The sequence below is a fragment of the Trachurus japonicus genome, chromosome 22, assembly GCF_045865225.1.
Source record: "Trachurus japonicus isolate A0001 chromosome 22, Traja_1.0".
Lineage (NCBI taxonomy): Eukaryota > Metazoa > Chordata > Actinopteri > Carangiformes > Carangidae > Trachurus > Trachurus japonicus.
Window position 1 is genome coordinate 16,468,097 of NC_140928.1, and position 21,801 is coordinate 16,489,897.

Genomic DNA, 21,801 nt, shown 5'->3' on the forward strand with positions numbered 1-21,801 from the left:
AAAAAACTTTTTTGATTTTGATTTTTTTTTTTACATAAATTAAGTGTTGGGATGGTAAAGAACAAATTGCAAAGAAAAAAATCTGAAATTTTTATTTTATTTTAATTTTATAACCTGTGCACTGTAGTGTACAACAGGACTATATTGTTCTCAAACGTGTAATATTTTGATGCTTATAATGTACATGGAAAAACTAGAATTATCATGTAAAATACATAATATTATAAAAAACTAATGTCAATTATAGGGTTTTAATTCTTTTTCATCAACTACACTAGGCTATTTGTCTTTGTGATTTCATCATTAGAGATGGTATTTCATTGACCATTCAGACGTTTTAGAGCAAAAGACAAACAGGCTGCATCTTATGCTGTTATGATTAATGCCTCAACAAAAGGCTTGTTGTCCATCCATGAACAGTTTTCATTGATTAATCATTATTTAGAGTCAAGAACAAAATCAAGGTATCTGTTTTCTGGAGTATATTTCCATGGGCATTCATTTTGCACTGATTTAAAACCTCAAAACCCTATGTTTTGGTTTCAGCCCATAGAAACCAATGGTGCACCACGTCAGCTCTGTGTCTTGATCTCCCTCATCTGGCTCTTCCTCATCTGAACTTTTACACTCTCCTACAGGGTTATCATCTTACCTTGGACTCTTATCCTCTGATAAATCAATTTCTGAATCCCCCTCAACTATTTAAGAATATAAGAATTTACTCAGCCTCTGTCAATGAGCTGTTCCCAAAGAAATGTGACGGAAACACAAGTACAGAGTCCTGATGTCCACTACAGTGTACGTTAGTAAAATTACCTTTTTTTCATATGAAAAGTAAACAATTCAGTTCTGAAAATTTACTTCAGTGTTGCTGAGATGTTTATTTATAATAAACAATCAACATATAGGACTCAAAATACTTAAAATTGTAAATATCATGCTCACTTGTACACTTTCCTATAAAATCTGCTTGTTGCGATGTCGGCCATTTTTAAAAGAGATGCACAGGAAGTTTGGAAGGTCACACCCCACCACACAAGATATCATTGGAAAGGGCCAGTTGTCCTCTGTAGTGAACAACAGGACATAATAAGGTGACATGTTTAGTATGAGATAAATGGGTTTGAATATGATGTGCACTACAGTGTACAAAAATGCATTGCCGGGTCTCAGGAGGATAAGTCTATTATTTTCTTTTTAATGGATTATAAATTGGTCAGTTCAAAGTAGCGAGACAATAGGCTTTATGCATAGCCCCACTACTTCCTGAACTTTAGCCAGCTCCTTTAATTCCTGTTTTACATTATTCTATAAACTGATAAACTGGCTGCCCACTGCTCCTCAGGGATGGGTTAAATGCAGAGAAAGAATTTCACTGTACTAGCTGTAATATGTGACAAATATAGTACCTTTACCTTTACCTTTAATCCAGGTGACTGACCTCACAACAATGGTCAGACACACCTGGATTAATCAGTTTGTCCAATAATGTAAAGACAGGAAATAAAGGAGCTGGCTTAAGATCAGGAAGTAGTGGAGCTGTGCATAAAGCCAACTAGATTTACATTTGTTCATTTCCACAGTCTCTTCCTTACTTTTAGCTAAAGTTTGTTTTAAAAAATTACATTACTTTGCTGTTTCAACAGTCTTCCTACTTTGACGTACCAAAACAATGTCAATGCTCTATCAATTAGCATTATGTTTAGCTGATAACTATTTCAGCTTTACATTTACTAGCCTATTTTAAAACAACAATTTAAGTTTCATTATATATTACAGTAAATTCTAGCTATATTTACTTCACTTTTAACTAGGCCTATATTTGTTCTATTAGGCTATTACGTCATTCTATATACAATAGCTTATATATCATAGCTCTCCAAAGTACTCAGAAAGTTTGAAGGTCTTCATTTCCATGGCAACTAAACAAACTCCATCTGCTGATAAATATGATTGAATGATCCTGAACAGTCACAAAAATGGACCTTGAGGAGAGACAGATCTGTCCACAGCATTGATCAAGATAATATTTATGAAAAACTGTTTGATGAATGCATTACACAAACATTTAAAATGGTACTTGACCAGTGTTTTTATTGGTTTGGTCTGTCTCTGGATAATTCAGATTAATTAGGTATATATTTATTTAGGTATTTATTTATTGTGGTTTTTATACACTATGTGTTTTAGGTATTTTTAGGTATTTCTGTGATCTGTGTTTTTCTTGTCATTGTCATGTATTTCCCTCAGCCGCTGTTCGTGACATTTTAAATTAAATAAAGTAATCTATCTATCTATCTATCTATCTATCTATCTATCTATCTATCTATCTATCTATCTATCTATCTATCTATCTATCTATCTATCAATAAAATCAGGTTACAGCTCTGCTCAGGATGCATTATGTGTCAACAGGATTTTCATTAGTCCAAGAGAAATACCTGGGCATCTCATTACTTTGGATCAATCAAAAATAATCCTGAGAATTATGATCATAAAAATTGTTATCTGCACCTTTAGGTTCGATAACATCCTCCACATTTTCTCACTGGGTGAAAATACTCTATGCATAACATATCTGAGGCCATTGCTACTGGAGAATAAATTGAATAGTCGTTTTAAATGGTGCTGTATTATGCATTATGTATTATGCTTTTCTTACTCACATGCCATTCTCCCTCTCCCCTCCTCCTTCTCCCTCGCTCTCTCCCTCCCTCTGACGGTGCAGTGCCTACAACATCCATAAATGCCATGATCAAAGTCTCCACTTTATTGGTGTTAGACTTGACCTCTGACCCCACTCTGCCAAATGTCAGCGCTCCACATCTCTCTGCTCCAGCTGTTATAAATAAAGAGCCCAGGTCCCAGATCTTACACATCCCTGGGATACAGACTGTCTTGTAAACAACCTCTCAGACATGACCTTACCGAGTAGAGAAGGTTGTAACTGTGCAACAGCCAGATAGTGGATTGCCTCGGTGTGAATACACTCTCATCTATCAGCAGCTAAGCCTTAAAACTCTGTCAGACCTGGTAGGTTACAGTAAAACATTCCTGAATTCATGCTGCAGATCACCTTGACCAACAGGAGTAAACATGCTACTGTATATTCACCCCAGGTGCCTAAATGAACACCTTTGAGTGAAGGTATTTTAATGGTATTTTTGTGTATAGACAGTTTGAGAAAGGTCGTGGGAGAAATACATGAACCCATCTTGTCAAACAAACAGTCCAGCAGAGGGCAGAGTAAGACTGGTAAATTCTCCTCACCCCCTCTTCCTCTGTGCTCGCCTTTCTCTTATCATGAAGTAACTTTTAAAAAATGTATATTTTACTTCCTCTCTCCCTTGCTTTCGCCCGGAGCCAGAGCTGGCACTTTTACAGTCCTGGATGATTTGTTGTGCTTCTTTGTTCTACCGGCGGTCTCCCTCCGTCTGTCACCTCTGTGGCTCTTTGCCCTGCATCGTCTAACTTTCTCTCTGTAAGTGGTTGTCATGGCCAAATCGTGACTTATGCACCCGTGGACAAACTCAACATGACTCTAGACACACAACTGAGCACACAGACTTGTGTACATTGTACACACACAGACGCGTGCACGCTTTAGATACATACACAGGCACCAATACGCAGTGTGAGTGATATATCCCCTCAACATGCCAAAGTTTTATTGCACACAAGCATAAGGCCGGCTACCAAAAGCCGCCCATATTTCAGAGCAGACTGATTCTATGTATATGACTTAATTTCAGCCACCTGTAGAGTTTCCACATTCACTTCACAGTCTACGCTCCAATTTATGTCTGTGTAACCCAGGACAGCTCAATCCTCTGGCTCCCTGCCCAGGTACACCCTATAGCTGCAGCTAATGAAGCATAGCATTGGTGCCAAACAGGGCAGTGGGGAATAAGGAGTGTATGGCCCAGGTTCGGCGAAACCTGTTCCCAGCTCTTTTGACCTCAGTGAGAGAAATCCTGCGGGGCCCGTATACATCCCCACCACACCTTCTGCACCACCACAAACTCAATTACACCCATCAGTCACTGGGTCCAAGAACCAGAAATGACCCCCATCCTACAGTCACAAGATCCTAAAACCCTCCTCAGGTGAGGCTGTATGGAAACCTGTATGCTCAAGCACAAGCCCAAGCAATTACAGACACACACACACACACACACACACATATGGGGCTCTACTGTGTGGAAGCTGAGGCACTCCATAAATCACACCTGTAAAAGGTGATGTGGTACTAAACATGCTTTATTCACAAGTGGTGTTTACTGCCAGCGCTCTAACACAGGAAGACATGATTTAGGATGGTATTGTGCTGCAGAAATCATACCTGATAGACTGGTAAGGCCAAATGACTGTGTCATGTTTCGCTGATGATACTTTTCTTTAAAATACAGGGTTTAGCACATTAAATTTAAAAAAGAAAAAAAGAAAAAGTTATTAGAGCCAACAGGAAATAAAGGCATGCACTGCAAAAACTCAAAGTCTTTCCAAGAATATTTGTCTTATTTCTTGTCAAAATGTCTCAATTTTAGTCAAAACTAACCTCTTTCCACTTAAAATAAGACTCATCACCTAAAAATTAACTTGTTTTTAGATATTTTTTACTTGTTTCAAACTAATTTTCAATTGAAATAAGTAGAAAAATCTGCCAGTGAAAGCAAGTTTTTTGTGCTTGTAATAAGAAAGAAAAACTTGCTCCACTGTCAGATTTTTCTACTTATTTCAAGTGAAAATATGCTTGAAAAAAGTAAAAAAAGTGTCTAAAAACAAGCTACTTTTTAATGTGATAAGTCTTATTTTAAGTAGAATGAGATTTGTTTTGACTAGAAATGACATTTTGACTAGAAATAAGACAAATATTCTTGGTAAGATTTTGAATTTTTGTAGTGTGCAGCAGAGCTCCCCGCCTGGACTCAGACAAGGAGCACAGAGATTTTATGTCCAATGTCTGAAACCCTGAAGCCATGCATGATAACTGCCTGAAGCTCTTCTTCATCAGCTGGTTGGATAGAAACAGCTGAACGATGGCGGTCGGCGTTGAGAGCCTGACAGAGGAGAAATGACGAGAGAGAGAGAGAGAGAGAGGGGCCGACATAAATAAAGCGTGGTGTTGTGAAAACTGGAGGAATGTAACTGTGAGAGTGGTCGGAGCTGAGTTGGACAGCAGAGCGTGGAGGGTTATAGTGGGGGGGGGTGGGGGGGGCGACTCTGTCACAGCCCCTCCAGGGTAATTGGCTCCAGATGTGAGGCAGCGTGGCCCCTGCGCCAGCAAGGCGTCAGGGCCGCATTAAGAGCTCAGCCCAGGGCTTGATGGGATCGCAGAGAGACGAGACCCCCACACCACCCACTCACCACCACCCGAAAAACACAGAGAGAACCCCCTACTGAGCTGCTGACCACTGGGCCTCCATCAGGACCCTCCAGGCTAACCCCACCCCGCCTCGTCATCATCTGTCAAAATAACTAAGTTCTGCAATACTTCTTAATAAATCATGAAATCCCCCTTTTCTTTATTTACAAAAGATGTATTTCACTCTGACCTTGATTTCTGCTCTGACGATTTAAACCTCTGTCATTCTCTATCCACCGTAATTATGTCTAGTTGACAACAATATTGGAGTCAAGTCTTGTGCTACTGCTATTGTGTTGCTGCTGTCAGACTGCGAGGTGACAGGTGATGAGTGTGTCAGTCAGGCAATTGTTCCCTAGGATGCAACTTCATAACAGCAACATGTTTGTTACACACAGTTGTTAAGGATCACAGTGTTTTTTTTTTTTTGATGAACGACAGCTTTGGACATAAAGTGTATGAGACACACTGGGTGAAAAGCAGAAGCAGATAACAATATGAAGACTCATGGTGTGATGCATTCACACCAGCGAAAACAAACGCAGCCTGTTGAGATGTTGTTGTACCAGATAATGCTCCTTTACTTCCTTTTACAAACAGGCTTTGTTAGCTGAAAGGGTCCTCACAGGAAATGCATACATTCCTCATTCATAGGAATTTTAACAACTCAACAGACAAAATACACACACATGCACACATCAGATAAATGAAACTCTGCTATGTCTCAAAAAGAGTCCTCAAAGCAAAAGCGAGGAATGCTCTCACTGTGACACAAAGAGCATGTTTACTGATAGAGCATGGAAATCGATTAAAAGCAGAAAAGCAGCATGGAGCGATAGTAGACGGAGGAAATGGAGAGCATGCAAGGAAAGAAGAAAAATTAGATGGAGAGCACTTCATCAGTGATGACACCTGCGTATTGATGGCATTTGCCGAGTTGCAGTCCACCACCATGACTAACGAGGAAAAGCCACTCATCTTGCCAACCGGCCTTAAAAGGCTGATGTGAAAAGACCCTTGAAGCACCTTTCAGCCAGGAATGCCTGTTCAACAAGATTATGTGGGTAAACAGAAAGCAGATGTTGTGCCTGTTCCCAGCTCTGCTGCAGTTTCTGATGTCCACTCGCCTACCTGTGAGAACAAGCTGCTCTTATGCTCTTCCTGACACACAAACAGGAAGTGGAAGTGGAAGTGGGTAGTACTGTTACTGTATTGACTCTGCTTTCTGCCAGTAGCCGACTAATCTACGTATAAAGGGCAGCGACAAACCACAACACAGTCAAACTGAACCATTTAGGTTGTTTTCTACATATGATTTAATCCAGTGGCTCAGAAGTAGGCCTTCACCTGTCAAGTGTCTATTATTTTCTTTTTAATGGATTATAAATTGGTCAGTTCAAAGTATAGCGAGACAATAGGCTTTATGCACAGCTCCACTACTTCCTGAACTTTAGCCAGCTCCTTTAATTCCTGTCTTACATTATTAGATAAACTGATAAATTGGCTGCCCACTGCTCCTCAGGGATGGGTTAAATGCAGAGAAAGAATTTCACTGTAGGCTACTAGCTGTAATATGTGACAAATATAGTACCTTTACCTTTACCTTTAATCCAGGTGACTGACCTCACAACAATGGTCAGGCACACCTGGATTAATCAGTTTGTCCAATAATGTAAAGACAGGAAATAAAGGAGATCAGGAAGTAGTGGAGCTGTGCATAAAGCCAACTAGATTTACATTTGTTCATTTCCACAGTCTCTTCCTTACTTTTAGCTAAAGTTTGTTTTAAAAAATTACATTACTTTGCTAGCTGTTTCAAAGGTCTTCTTACTTAGACGTACCAAAAAAATGTCAATGCTCCATCAATTAGCATTATGTTTAGCTGATAACTATTTTAGCTTTACATTTACTAGCCTATTTTAAAACAACAATTTAAGTTTCATTATATATTACAGTAAATTCTAGCTATATTTACTTCACTTTTAACTATATTTGCTCTATTTACACACTCGCTACATTTATGACAGCTTGTTTGCTTAGCGAGTTTTCATGCATTTCTTATTCCAAGATGTCAGGACAGCTGTTGTAAATTCATCTAATAAATGTATTGTAATTAGCTTTACATAACTATGTGAGTTTATCCAACTTCATCGATGGTCTTTTTGAGTTGAAGTATCAGCACAGATTCCTTGAAAGCAGTGTCATCAAACAAAAGCATATCAAACTTTATCTAAAGGGCAACGTAGGGACACTGGGATCAGTTCCAGCTGTTACTCAAAAATCCGGATTTCCAACAACAAAAAATAATTTTCAAAGAACACAGCCAACACCTCTTGAAACAATACAAGAGCAGCGGATGCCAACAGGGGCTTAATTTCAGCCCACCATCATTCCTCCACCTCTGTCTGTCCTCTAACCATGGGAGATGGTGTTGTCATACTGCTGGACGTGGGCCCAGGGTGTGAGTGAGTTTAACTAAACAAAAACACTCCCACCTGGGGGCTGAGGGCTCATGCCCCAGTCAGACCTCCATAAAAACAGCTCTGGTCTGTGTTAACGTGCATGTTTCCAACACATGATAAAACTGGACGAAGACTGGAGCATCTGGTTATCTCTTCCTAGTTAAGCTTTCATAAACCAAAAGAGGAATGTCAGTGAAATGAGTCTAAACATGGGCTGCTGTGATCTCGGTCGAACACTAGGTGGTAATCTTGTGCTGCATAAAGCTTTAGCTCAGCGGAGAGAACAGAACATGCAGGAAGCCTCACTGAGTTATTTCCTCCCTGAAAAACCCTTGTGTTGCCACAGATATGTTGACAGACAGCTGATGATGCGTTTGACAACTACAAATCACACTCACATGTAGACAGGTGTAATTACGCTCATAAATCATTTTAAAAACATACTTCAATCCTGCGTTCATTAAAATTCCCTGCATTATTAAAGATTAAACCAGAGCTATCGCATTACAGATGTAGGCTATTGTTTGCATTTCCACCAAAGATTCTTAAACTCTCTCAGATGGTTTTATTTTACAATTTTAGGTCCAAAAGGTTAAATAATCAAAAAAAAAATTCACAAAACAATAAAGGATATCAAAAAAATAATATAAACATGTGTAGTTGAACTTCACTGCTCCCACCCCATTACTCATCTAATGACCTCAGATTTATGTTGTGGCCCAAGGAGGAGGAACCACCGAGTTATTCAGCTGTAAAAGAGTTAAACTACAAACACACTTTAACCAACTTGCAATACACCAACCATTTTAGTTTTTAAATGTTACTCATAATACTTTTGTACTTTTACTAAAGTAGGAGTTTGAATGCAGAACCTGTAATGGAGATTTTTTTTTAACTTGCTGGTCTTAAGTAAAAGGATCTGAACTAACATTCATATTCTGCGTTTATAGCTGTGGTGACTCTTTATTCATTGGAGTGTCCTTCAGAGCCGTGGATGGAGGCCAGAGGATATTTCCTGCACTGTGGGACCTCCTTTAAGGGGGCGTGAAGAGTGGGCAGCCACTTCTTTCTGGATGGGCGGCGGGCCGGTCCGCCTAATTCCCTAGATTAAAAGCAGCAGTCGGGTGACCGTAGGTTCCAGAGGCAGCATGAAGACAATCTAAACAGCATCATGATTAGAAACGTACCGAGCATGTGGCTTTCATTAGCTACAGGCTGAACCCACATTACAACACCGAGGAGCCGGTCTCAATGTCAATACTGCGCCTGTCAATCAAACCCACGGCCATGAATGTGACATGATAGACTGATGAGCTCGCCACAACACTGATAAAGACATTTCAGCGGTTAAATGAGCAAGTTGACTTGTCAGTGTATAAACAATTATCCCTTTTATTAAGTTGCCAATAATTTGAAGACTAACTATTATTTTACAGTAGAGCCACATGGAGTACATTGTAATTTTCAGGCCCCAAACAAAAACACATTCATCACAGCATACAAAGTAGCAGCAGCACCATTTGAACCGAGGTATGGAGGGGAGTGTCGAATCAATAAAATGATTAAAACATGAAAAGAAAAATTTTAAAAGAAAACTCCCAAAACAACAAAGTGACTAAAATAGAAAAAACATTTGGCCATAAATCAAGGAATGTAAATTAGTTACTACTAAATTTAGGAAAACAGTAAACCTGAAATATTTGTGATCAGACTTGGTCATGTAGCAGACTGTACACATAAGGTGCATGATCATCCACATGGATCAACAAAAAAAAAGAGGCAGAAAAAATTAACTGAAAAGATAAAGGAGAACCTGCCTGCAGCTTTTTTTTATTGTCCTGAGTCTGACCAAACTATTGCATATAGTAAAGTTCACAATTCGCTATATCCAAAAGACCTGGAAAACTAGTGTTGAGAACAACTTGGAGATAAATAATCTGTCTGAGGTAATTGTAGTAATAGGCCTTTGTTGATTCCCTTTTCTTTATCCCTTATTCAGTTTCTTTGGCTTATTTCTCCCTTTCTTTGCTCTTGTGCTTGATTTAGAAAAGAGAGCAGGGGGTTGGGAGCCCTACACCCATGTAATGACGATGATAGAGAAGCTGATGATTCCCATGATGATGCCAAAGATCACCAGGAGTACAGCCTGGAAACATAAAGAGCAAAAACAAAGCAGTCAGCATCATCAGCTAAAAAGGAAAGTGTTTAACTTATATGTTGAATTTGTATTTACCCCAATGGAGTCGAAGGTTTTGAGGGGTTGGCTGCTGATCTTCAGGTAGAAGAGGCCGGGGAAAATAAACAATAGGCAACTGGATGTTGTTGATCCTGGGAAGAAAAAGGAAAAGTCTTTAAAATGCACAGACAACGCACTCCGTGATAGCAGCTGATGATAGCCGCTTCATAAATTGTTCCAGCAGGTCTGCACCATTAATTATGTATGGGCAGATATTGTGATTTTAGCCGCCGCAATCAATATTTTGTGAACATTGACGTCTTTGCTTAGATCATGGCTGTTTTTAACTGTCTGCTCTTGATGGAAACAGATCAGAATATTAAAAAAGGTCACATTGTGAATTTTAAAAAGACCAAGATATCAAGCAAAACAAACTCACCCACTACTCCGAACACATTTCTGATGTCAGGGACGAAAATGGCAAAAACCAGCACCACACCCAGGATGGTCAGAGTGGCGATGATGTGGACCAGCCAGGAGAAGGGACGGTCCCCATACAGCATTAAGATCGCAGCCTTACGAGCCTGAAGCACATAATCATGGACAAAACATCAATCAGTTCTATATAAGACTTCATGAATGTATATATAAGACACTAAAATGAACTGATAATCAAATATAAAAACATTTCAAATGATTATCAATTTGTAATATTATCAACAATTCTAAGTAATTATTTGAAAACATACTTTAAAATCATTACACCATTGTTTCACTATATAATCCCCCGTTATTTGCTTATACACCCAGCCCAACCGTATGTGTGTCCACAAGAGGAAGTAAAGGAGTTATAATACAAAACATAAACTTATTAATAGACGTAAAAAAGTAAAGCTTAAAAAATTAGAAAGCAGAGATGCAAAAACATGAAGCAAAGAATCACATGACACTTTATATTTACTTATTTATTTATTATTTATTTATCTGTATTATTATCTATTGTACTGTAAACTGAATGCTGCTATTTTATAACATGCTTTTGTTTTTATTTATTGTATATGGGATATATATGGGACAACAGATGGAAATTAGCCTGTGGCTACAATCCGGCTTGTTTACGATTTTATGTTTCGTTCATGAACTTGCACTGTCCCACTTCAAATAAATTGAATTGAATTGAATTGAATTACTTATAATAATAACAACGGTAAGAATTATTACTATTGTTGAAGCACACATTAATATAAATTCAAAACTGTCATGTTATTTCATAAGAAATTGAAGAAATTGGGAAACTCTTCGGTAATTTGTCCTTGTATAAAAGGAGTGTTATTATTCTACTCACAGGGAAGTGAATGAGTGGCACAGTCAGCAACACCGACAGGAGCATGGCCAGACGAACCGTCATCACCATGATGTCCTGTGGCAGGTACCGATCGTAGCCAAGCAGCAGCTCCGAGTCGACGTGAGCTATGGTAGGTAAATAGCAATAACAGGTTTAGCAATGCACCAACAAGACAAGAGTGTCTGTTACTCTAGTTACTCATTTGTGTCCCTGCAGGCTTACCGTAGAAGGTGAGGTAGCCAAACAGTGCAGAGATGAGGTAAACCAGGAAGCTGAGGCTAATGCCCACGTTTGTAACGTTCTGCATCCTGGACTTAGAGGGCCTGAAACACACCAGGGAATATTAATTTCACATAAATCATCATAGACGCTGAACAATTAATTCAAAAGTGTGGAGTGAGAGTGAAGGTGAAGCAGATGTGCGGAGGTGCTGACCGGTCCAGTTCGCAGTAGATTGGCAGGACGGATGTGTGGCACAGAAAGGAAAAGGCCATGGTGGGGATCGCGTAGGCACTCTGCAACACACATCAGTCAGAGCACAGCCGTCATTAACGGATTATCAGCTTCCACTGTTACACAGGGGTGAGGAGGGGTCAGGGGGGTCAAAGTGTGAGCGCTCCTCAAATAAATATATTCACACAAATGTAAAATGTGCGCTTCTAGAAACCGAGCAAGTGTTACCGTTCAGGATATTGTCTCAATACAGCATCAAACCGTGTCTGAACAAATGCAACCAGCATGTGCTCGGTGAGATTCTGCGTGCCACATGTACGTTTGGCCTTTAACTGTAACATACATGTGAGTGGCAGCTGTGTAGCGCACATGAGCTGCTTACATGTGCAACCCATCCTTCATAGGTAAAGAGTTTGGCTTGTCACCATGGTCAAACAACTGCAGCAAACCTACTTTCAACAGCCTGTCGCTGCCACCTCACAGGTTGTGTGTATGTGCAGAGAAAACAGTGGTTTCAAATACTGTACGTACCTCGCTGGATATGACAAATAGTTTGGGCGTGCACTCTGAGTCAGAGGAATTTGATATCTGGAGAAACAAAGAGAGACGAGGGAACATGTTATTTCTGAGAGGAGATGATTTCTGCAGTGCTGCTGAAAATGAGAGAAACACGCAGCTCCTCCTCCGAGCGCCCGGCTCAACGGAAAACAACCCTCTGAATTAACCCGTGCCACATCTGAAGTCATAGCGTGGTCTGTATAATTCCTATAGGTCAGGGTTCACTTCCAGGCTCAGCCAAGGTCAGCTGAACTTCCTTCCCCTCAGGACTGGCACCGCTCACCGTACACAGCTCTCTGGTCCGAATCAGCCTGAGCCGACCCAATCAGTAAACTCAGTCCCCTGGGTTTTTCCTCCTAATCCTGTGGCCGTGACCGTCTGCTCCACAAACCGTGGGGTATGTTACGTAGCCTCTGTGTGTTTGTGTGTGCACATGGACGAGCAAGGGGGAGGAAATGTGGGGGTTGTTGTTACCTGGGAGGCTTCTGAAAGCGTAGTCACATTGTGAGGCAGTGGGCAGGGGATGGACCACTTCTTGATGATGATCTGGAAACAAGAAAACAAAACCGGTCAAAAACAGAAAAGCTGAAAAAAATTCATTAATTCATTTAAAAAGGGTTAGGGTTTTTTAAAAATGTGGCGTCCTACTGCCTGAGTCAGCAGCACGCTCGAAACGTTATTATTGTCCTATTGTTGGATGTGCTAAAGAAAGGCACATAAAGGGAGCTTGAGTATGCGGTCTCCTCTTTTCCTTTTTCTATATCCATTTTTTGAGACCAGCACCTTTTTATCGGATGTGTGCGACTTTTCTACTTCTTAATTTAAGAAGGTAACATTAAAACTCACCACAATAGCAAAGTAGATCATGAAGAAGAAAGCGAGGCTGCTGGTGTATCCCAGGAAGCCTGTAACAGCAAGAGACGTGTCGGGTAAGAAACATTAGTTTGAATGAGTCAGGGCAGAAAAAGCAAGATGCTATTGGATTGACTCACTCACCAATTTTAGGCAACATTGCCAAAGGTAGGACAACACAGAGTGTGACTATGATCAGAAGCAACCTGCCATCGTGATACCAGATATCCCTGGAAAACAAAGAGAGGGCATGATGAACCATTAAAATGCTGATGTTGAGCCACAATTTCTCATCATCATCGCCGTCGTCGTCGCCCTGGTTCTGAAATGTCAGGGATGGCAGAGATGAATTCTTTAAAAAATGGACCGGCCCTGGAAATTTGTCTCCATTTCGTGCTCAAACACAGACCGACAGATTCATCATGTGGTACGAATTAAGAGCTTAGGCTCTCACAAACCAAAACAATTATGTAATTCACATGCAAACGTTGTGTCGCTCCGTCAGATGAGCCCACATTTCACTTTGCCGGGTTTTCGGAGAGGGGGAATAATATTTTCCTTTGCTGAGGGATAGCCTTGGCGGTTTATTCAGGATTGGGGAGTTAGAGGAGGAGGAGGAGGAGGAGGAGGAGGAGGAAGAGGAGGGGCAGGGATCGAGGTGACACATGTGGAAGGCATGCCGGCTCCGCTGAGGTCGGGGTCGAATGGGAAGGGTGCTGCCTGGCGCTGCTGTGTGTTGGACGGCAGCGTGGGGTCACCGGGGACTGGCTCCACTGCTCTTTATGGGGCTCCCACAGTCAGCAGCACCTGCTCTGACCACATCAACACCCACTGACCCCTGTTTGGCAGTTTCACAGCTGTGGCGTTTCCATAGGCGCTGATGGATCCGTCTCTGCGTCTACACCGTTCCTGCCCTTTAACTGGATGTCAGCGAGACCCCTGCTCTGACCTCCACTCTCTTTTGTCCAATCACTTCTTCTGCTCCTGCTAACCTAAGTTTAGCCGAGGCACTCGAACGCAGCTTAGCTAACCCCCTTTTCCACTTTTACAGACTGTTACGCGGATGTAGGGATGTAAAAAAAAAAAGGAAAAAAAAAAGAAAAATCTCCACCACCGTTAAGATCCACCCTCAGGAGGCTGGAGGCTTACTGCAAAGGCGCTGGATACCTAGAAGACCCATGAAATGTGGAACATTTCACGGTATAACAAGATGCAGGATAGCTCTCAGTTAAAGTCGGGGTATGACTGCCAATGAGTCAATCTCCAGATAGTGTCGAAGATCAGCATAAATCTGGCGAATGCAGCGCAAACCCAAATCCACAGCTGTCTACGTCTCAGGCCTCGTTACCAATCTTAAACAAGATTGGAGGAACTTAAACAGGACGTACAGGACATGTTGGAGCGGCTGTGTTTTTGCTCTGCTATGTTGTAATAAATGAGGCAGAAATAAAGAAACTCACTTTAATATAAAACAACTTGTTTATTTAGACTTTGAGTGAATTGAGTGAGTGTCTGTTAACATCCCAAAGCCACTCATTAACAGAAATGTTTTGTTTCCCTCAGCAGCGAGCTGTAATTAGAATGGCAAAACTGATATCCCCTTGTATCAGTCTGATTCTGGGGAACATGTGCGAGAGATTTGGGGGTGAAAGGAGAGCACTAATACAAAGCAGCTGTGTGTGGAAGATTCGGATGTTGACGGATTGGGCTGAGAGCAGCTACAACTCTTGCTTAAACCAGTGTGGCCAATAATAAAGTGATAGAAGTTACATTCTTGGCCGGGGACTTTGCTCTGAGGGCTCGTCCACATAGGCCAATGAAAGACACAAGCTGCTGCTGAAGGGTGATGAATGGCTCCCCATCATAAATACATTTCCTCTGGGCACGCTTCATGCGATACAACACAGAGCACAAGTTTCCCTCTGATCGCTCTCAGACAAAGTATTAGCAGTGTGTTGAGGTTTGGTGAAGGATCTTCTTCCATTGCATTATTCATATTTCTCTCGTTGTTGTCAAACTCCAGTGTGTGAAGCGTTGTGGTGCAGTTGCACAAGTGTCAAATCTGCTTCTCGGAGACTCATTTGTTTTCTTAATGCAGGTCATTTTAAAGAATCGTTGCAGCTGTGCAGCAGGTTGATGTTGTGTTGTGTTGTGTTGTGTTGTGTTGTGTTGTGTTGTGTTGTGGTGAAGACATGTACACCTACCCTGTGCTGTCTGGGCTCAGGAAGCTGCTTATGGCTGCAGGAAGCTCCGACTTCAAGATGAACAAATAAGATGACATTGCTGAGGGGGAGGGAGAAAAAAAAAGTGTGTTCAGACAGTGTGCATGCATCGTTTCCAAGTCAAATACACAAGCAAGAAGAGCAACACAATCACACCAAGCTAGTAAATCATATAAACACAACAGATGACTGTGCGCTGCTGCTACTACAAGCACTCCTGGATGGCTGTGCGAGGGCGGTGTGTGTTTCCCAGCAGGAGGAAATGGAAGGCAGGGTGGAGGGGCTACGGCGGCTCTGAGTTAATGCAGATGGGTGGGGCGGGCAGCTCAAGGGGATAAACCAGCAAAGCCCTCGGTGCAGAGGAGCAGACATTATGCAGATCTTCCAGTTGCTGGAGACCGGGAGGAGAAGCCAGGATGGAGAAGTGTGAGCGGGGGGGAGGAGGAATGCTAACAATAATGATCTCTGACGCTAATCCAGGTATTTCTCCCCCTTCTCCACCTCACGAGGAAACCGGATATTATCTGAATCTGACAGGCTCCGGCGGCATAACTTCTTCGGCCGCTCAGGCAGCCAATGAGAGGAAGGATCGGCGTCCCTTCCCGAGGGGTCACATCAGCCCCCAAAAAGGCGAGGAGGAGAGAGGGGAAAGGGGGAGATGGGACTGCAGGAGGAGAGGGGAGCACGTCTGGACCGTGTGTGGTCAGTCACAAAAACAGGATTTAAAGCTGTGAAGCCAGGCATAGCCAGAGTTAGCTGGGACCTTCTTGCCCCCGGGGCAGATCTTGAACTCGCCGTTAAATAAGCCTAGACCATAATCTCTCAGATCCTGTATTTGTTTATAAAAGAAAATTCCTCCAAAAACCCTCCAGCCCACACAGACACAAGGACGCTAACTCTGAGAATAACTATTGCCGTTTTGAAGCACTAAAATCTGTCAATAAAGGCATATATTATGAGGCAGCTCTAGCTTTAGTGTTTTAGCCAAAATGTTTCCCCTGCAAAAGTTCATCCAAGTATTTAAACGGACCATAAAAATGAAAATCTTTTCAACCGCACAAACGCACACAGACACACTGACAGGGATCACACAACGGTCATGATGCAATGGTTTAGTTTCATGCAGTTGGTTACTGTAAGCACAATAACACTTTAATGGGAATTCCTGTCGGGGATAATACTTACATCTCTAAACAAAAAAAAAAGGGGCCCTTGAGTGAAGAGAAGGGATTGTTATTGGGCAAGTGGTAAGAAAACATATTCTAATAATAAGCACATATGTAAAATCCAAGGAAAACTGATGGAAACCTTGTGTGTGTGGTCAGCGAATAGTGTCGGAGTGTGTTCACCAGAAGACAGAGCCACTTTCATTTCATTAAGAGTGAGGGGAGAGGCAGGCAGTGAGAGCCCTGGGCTGGTCAGTAATTAAGGTCAATTGGCCCATCAGCCTGTGGCAGTACAGATGAATGTTTACCCAGAGTGAGGCTAATTGCACTCTTATAAAAGGGGCCCGGGGTGTAGACAGATGCATGCTGGAGTGCTGGCTCTCACACTCTCACACATACTGCCCCATGCTGGGAAAACCACAAACATACCAGAGGGCACGGCAATAATCCACTCAGCCGTGCCACTAATGACTGCAGAGGAGCTACCACCTCAGTCCTGCGCCGTCTGAGAAGCACAGATTTTGCGGCCGAGGGACGGAGAGAGGTGGCAGGAGAGAGGAGAGGAGAAGTGAGGGGGCGGGGGGGACGAAGGGAGGGGTCCCATTAGGTTACTCAACACTCAGAGGGCGGGGAGTGGGTTTACCATCAGTGATCAATTAGACGTGAAGTCAGGTTTCAGGCCCAGGGGAGGGGGCTGAGAGGACAGCGGCTACAGGGTCAGAGGTTATCAGGGGATCCAGATAATGGCCTTGTGGGGGCAGGGGGGGTAAAACTCAGCACAGGGGCATCACACTTCCAGTAGGAGGCGCTATCTACCTCCACAATGAGGAGGCCAGAGCCTGACCCTGCAGCACTCTGCACCCTCGTCTCTACTCTGCTTCTATAAAAACCACAAAATCAGTTTATGTCCAACATGTCAAGAATAATGTACGTAACAGCGGGGAAACAGCGAGGCTGACTTACCACCAATATTTTGGATAAGAATGGCAACTCCAACTAGAAACTGAAAGAAAAGAGTGAAAAGATTAGTGTGAATGTTTCCTTGTCATGTTGAAAAATATGAATGAATTCCTTTTTTTGACAGGATAAACTCGCACTAATCTAAAAGTAAACACTTACTTTTCCTGGTTTTTGCAAGGCTCTGGCTCCAAGGACTTCATACGAGTTGATGCCTATGAGAGTCAAATCAAGAACCATCACACATTCAGCCACTTAAAGATAGTAAAAAAAAATAAATAAAAACAAACAGATAAAAGTGTTGTTAACATCACAAATCTTTCCACACTCAACAATTTTCTCTTCTTATCTCCTCTTTTGGCTCATTTGACCCCTTTTCAGCAGATAAAGATAAAGAGATAGCACAGTCTAAAAACAGAAAACAAAGTCTGTAGCTTCTTTACACAGTGATTTAATCGTGAGTGAAGTATTCAAGATGAAAACTACAGGATGGTGATGACGTCATCATCCAAGTTAAACTGTGTATCCGTGGTTAGTCCCTCACCTGTGTTGTCACATAGCTTCAGAAGGAGATGTATGGAGAAGGCTGCCAGGCCGGACACGAGTACCAACAGGATACTGAAGATGTGGAAGTAGACAGAGCAGGTATCAGTGGATCTATTTATCTATTTATGAAGGGAGCAGTCGTATATAAGAGCAGCACTGTGGTACAAGTTGTAATAAGAGCGTTCATTCTCACCAGAAACCCACTATGCCGGTGTTGGCCATAGCATAAGCTAGTCCCAGAATACCACTGCCCATGATGGCATTCATGAGGTTAAAGACCGAGGAGGTGAAGGAGGCTCCTTTGACACTCGTCTGCACTGATCCCTGTGCACACAGAAGAGACAACACATGAGATGGATGCAAATAAAAAGGGAAAACTGTGAGAGTGGAGACAAAACACATACATACATACACATAGATCTGGTTATTTCTGTGAGAGCTCTGAGAGAATTGCACCCGACAGTATTGAGAACAACTGGCCGGCCCTGATGATGGATGTCATGAAACAACACTGCAGTGGCATGTAGGATCAGGGAATGGAAATGGGAATGAATGGGTCGGGATTTGAGCTGTTGGCTGTGTGACAGCTGCCTGAGCTCAGGATAAGGGGAGCTGCCCGCACTGCTTGACCTCTTTAATAGGGGATATCCTGGAGAGAACGAGTGGCAACTCTGGTGTCAGTGTCACGGCGAGCTCAGTTTGACCCGTGGGCCGCTGAATCTGATTCACCTTGGGTTACAGTACCGAGGGATAGGAAGTAAGACTATTTGCAGCGGAAAAAAATAAAATGCTGCACGTAAAATAAACGTATGGTATTGAAAATACTAAGAATGAGACTGAATAAAGATCCACCAGCGATGTGAATGTGAAATAAATAAATAAATATAGATAGATTTGTCAGAGTTTGTTCAGGGTCGCATGCATTGTCACCTCCAATATGGCAGCATAAACAAATCACTGCTCATCTCACACAGCTTCTTTTGGAGTCTTGTGATTGGTTTCAGGTTGGTGATGGGATTAATCTAGATAACATGTGATGTCATCTAAGACAGGGTTTGAGTTAATCAAGTGACTTATCTTGATAATGTGTCACTCAATTAAGTTCAGTGCTGTGTGTTTTTACTGTATGTATCTGACATAAAAACAGTGAATCAGTCACACTCATGATCAATCTCATTATTAATCAGGGTTACTGGCATCCACCTAATCTGTATCAGATCAATCACTACATGGGTCCCTATTTTCTGCACCTAAACTCCTTAAATATGATTAGTTTGCCCCTTTATTCAACATTAGAGATAGAAAACTACAAGTCCCAAAGCCACTCTACAGATGGAAAATAATGGATCGACTCTTAAGTAGGCTACTGAAAACACCCGCAGAGACGTCTGAGTCTAACCAGATGTCATAAATTCAAATAAACCTTTCTGAATTTCTAACTAAAACCCCTGGAGTCAACATTATCAATACACACTTCTACAGTTTCTCTGTAGGAACAGTTCATACTCAAGTACAGAGAATTGACCCATTGTTTGCTTTCAGTATTTAGAGTCAGTCTCGGGAAGTCAAAATGTGTAGTAATCAGGCTTTGGAAAGCTCCTTCTGGACCTACACAATATTACATCACCATATTAATTTGTGCTGCTAACTGTGATGAAAAAATAACAAAAATCTGTGCAGTTCCCCTTTAGATACAAAATGGATTATTTTAAGTAATATTTGTACTGGTATTTACATTTTTACGAATTCAGTGAAGACGACACAACTTTACAGCTGTCTTTGTACTCTTCATGTGTATCCCTGTATATATGCAGGAAATACCAGTAAAGTAAAGTAAAGTAAAGTAAGTAAAGTTTCTGCATAGCATAAATATAATCATAGATGTACTGTCAAAGGTAAATAATCATGTGAATACTATAAATGTATGGATTGCTGAGTTAGTCTAAAATTTACTTTTAAGTGCTGACAAAGCAAAGAGGAAGGGAACTGGTTTATAACAAGCATGTGACTCCTGACACAACAGTTTGCCAGTTTATAAAAAACTATTAATGCTGCATCGCCACATTTCAAGTTCATATATATATATATAAACAGACTAAAGCTGCGGAACAAGTGACTGTGTTGTTTTAATACTTACATTTGACAGTAAAGGAGACGCTTCACTGTCTCCGCTGTCGAGGCACTCACTGTATAAATCTGAGTTTCTGTTTCCATTTACACTCATTTTCTACTGCGGAAAACCTAAGAGAACAAACTACAACAACTACAACAACGAGCCGTCGCTGCTCCGGGTCTGAACCTCTCCACCGCTGCCGCCGTCAATATGACACAACTTTAACTTTTTGAACTCTCTTTTTAAATCTCCTCTTATCAAAACTCATCAAATCAGCTGCTGGATGTTGTTGTTGCTGTTGACGACGCGGGTCACGTGGCTCTGCGTCTTCCGTCGCTTCTTAACGCGTCACCGAGGAGACCCGTCCAATCAGGAGTCGACTCTAACTACTTTTATCCGTCAACATTTCGACAAAAACTTTGCTTTGGACTATCAAAATGTATTGTTTGGTTTCTTTTCAGTCACGGCTTCCCAATTAAACCAATATTATATAATCAATTTGATATTATTTTTAGCCAAAGCTCATATTCACAACCGCAAATTTACAAATCAAATACTTTGCACTCACCGTTTCAGAAACGAAATCAAACAGTATCAACTTAATTAGTCAATCTGAAAATAAGAAAGCCATAAAGACCATAGCACTATTCTCTCTGTTTCCACGTTTTTGAATAGACCTCTGTTTGCCTAATAACATAAAATGTACTTATCCTTTGTCTTCTCCTGCCTGTCATGATACTATGTAACTGAACCTGTTGACATTATTCCATTTTTATTTGTAACCCCCTCATCCCTCATTTCACAATGTACATCCCAACTAACAATTCTTCAATAAAAAAAATAAATAAATAAAAAAAAAAGAGTCGACTCTCCGCCGAAAGAAGTGTCATTTAAAATTATTCATAGATGTTACCCGGTTAAATCCTTCTTTATCAAATTCAAATTTGTTGACCTAGATCTGAAGTGTGCATTTTGTGATTCCCATACTGAGACTGTTATTCATCTGTTTTGGAAATGTGAATATACCCGTAAACTGTGGCAAGATATTTGTAGATTCATTTTAGATAATATCTGCTGTGATTTTGAGCTCCTCTGGCAAAATGTCCTTTTTGGATTTATAAAGAGTGATGCTCCAGCTGAAAAAGAATATTTTTTTAATTAATCTAATTTTAATTCTTGCAAAGTTTTATATCCACAAGTGTAAATTTACCAAAGTAAAACCCATTTTTTGTGTTTTCATGAAAGAACTGGAGGTGTATCTCAAGTCAGTTTCCTCTGCTAATAACAAGAAAGCTATCAAAACTATAAATCTGTGCTCCCACTTTAATATATTTAATTCAATTTAATTTCCATTGCTCATATCCCCTGATGTGTCTTACTTTTTTTCTTCTCCTTTTTATTTATTTATTTATTTTTTACTATTATTTATTTCTATTTATGTATGTATTTATTTTATTGTCACGTCTATTTGTTATCCAATTGTTATTAATATGATGCTCATCATATGGTTTTATGCACTGTTTATGTATTTTGTAAAGCAATAATAAAGTTGTTAAAAAAAAAAAAAAAGTCGACTCTCGCCCGTC

At 41.1% G+C, this 21,801-nt stretch overlaps 1 protein-coding gene across 1 annotated transcript; it reads right to left on the reverse strand.

The window, feature by feature from the left end:
- Window positions 1-9,199: 9,199 nt before the first annotated feature.
- slc38a6 (solute carrier family 38 member 6) lies at window positions 9,200-20,497 on the reverse strand. Its single transcript, XM_085767552.1, has 16 exons — window positions 20,240-20,497; window positions 18,296-18,426; window positions 18,101-18,174; window positions 17,719-17,771; window positions 17,563-17,602; window positions 15,416-15,494; window positions 13,356-13,441; window positions 13,206-13,264; window positions 12,834-12,905; window positions 12,333-12,389; window positions 11,784-11,863; window positions 11,571-11,671; window positions 11,349-11,473; window positions 10,443-10,587; window positions 10,061-10,155; window positions 9,200-9,973 (listed from the first exon to the last, which is right to left on the reverse strand). Exons 1-16 carry the CDS (start codon window positions 20,324-20,326, stop codon window positions 9,899-9,901), a joined length of 1,359 nt encoding a protein of 452 aa, XP_085623678.1. The 5' UTR covers window positions 20,327-20,497; the 3' UTR covers window positions 9,200-9,898.
- Window positions 20,498-21,801: the final 1,304 nt, after the last annotated feature.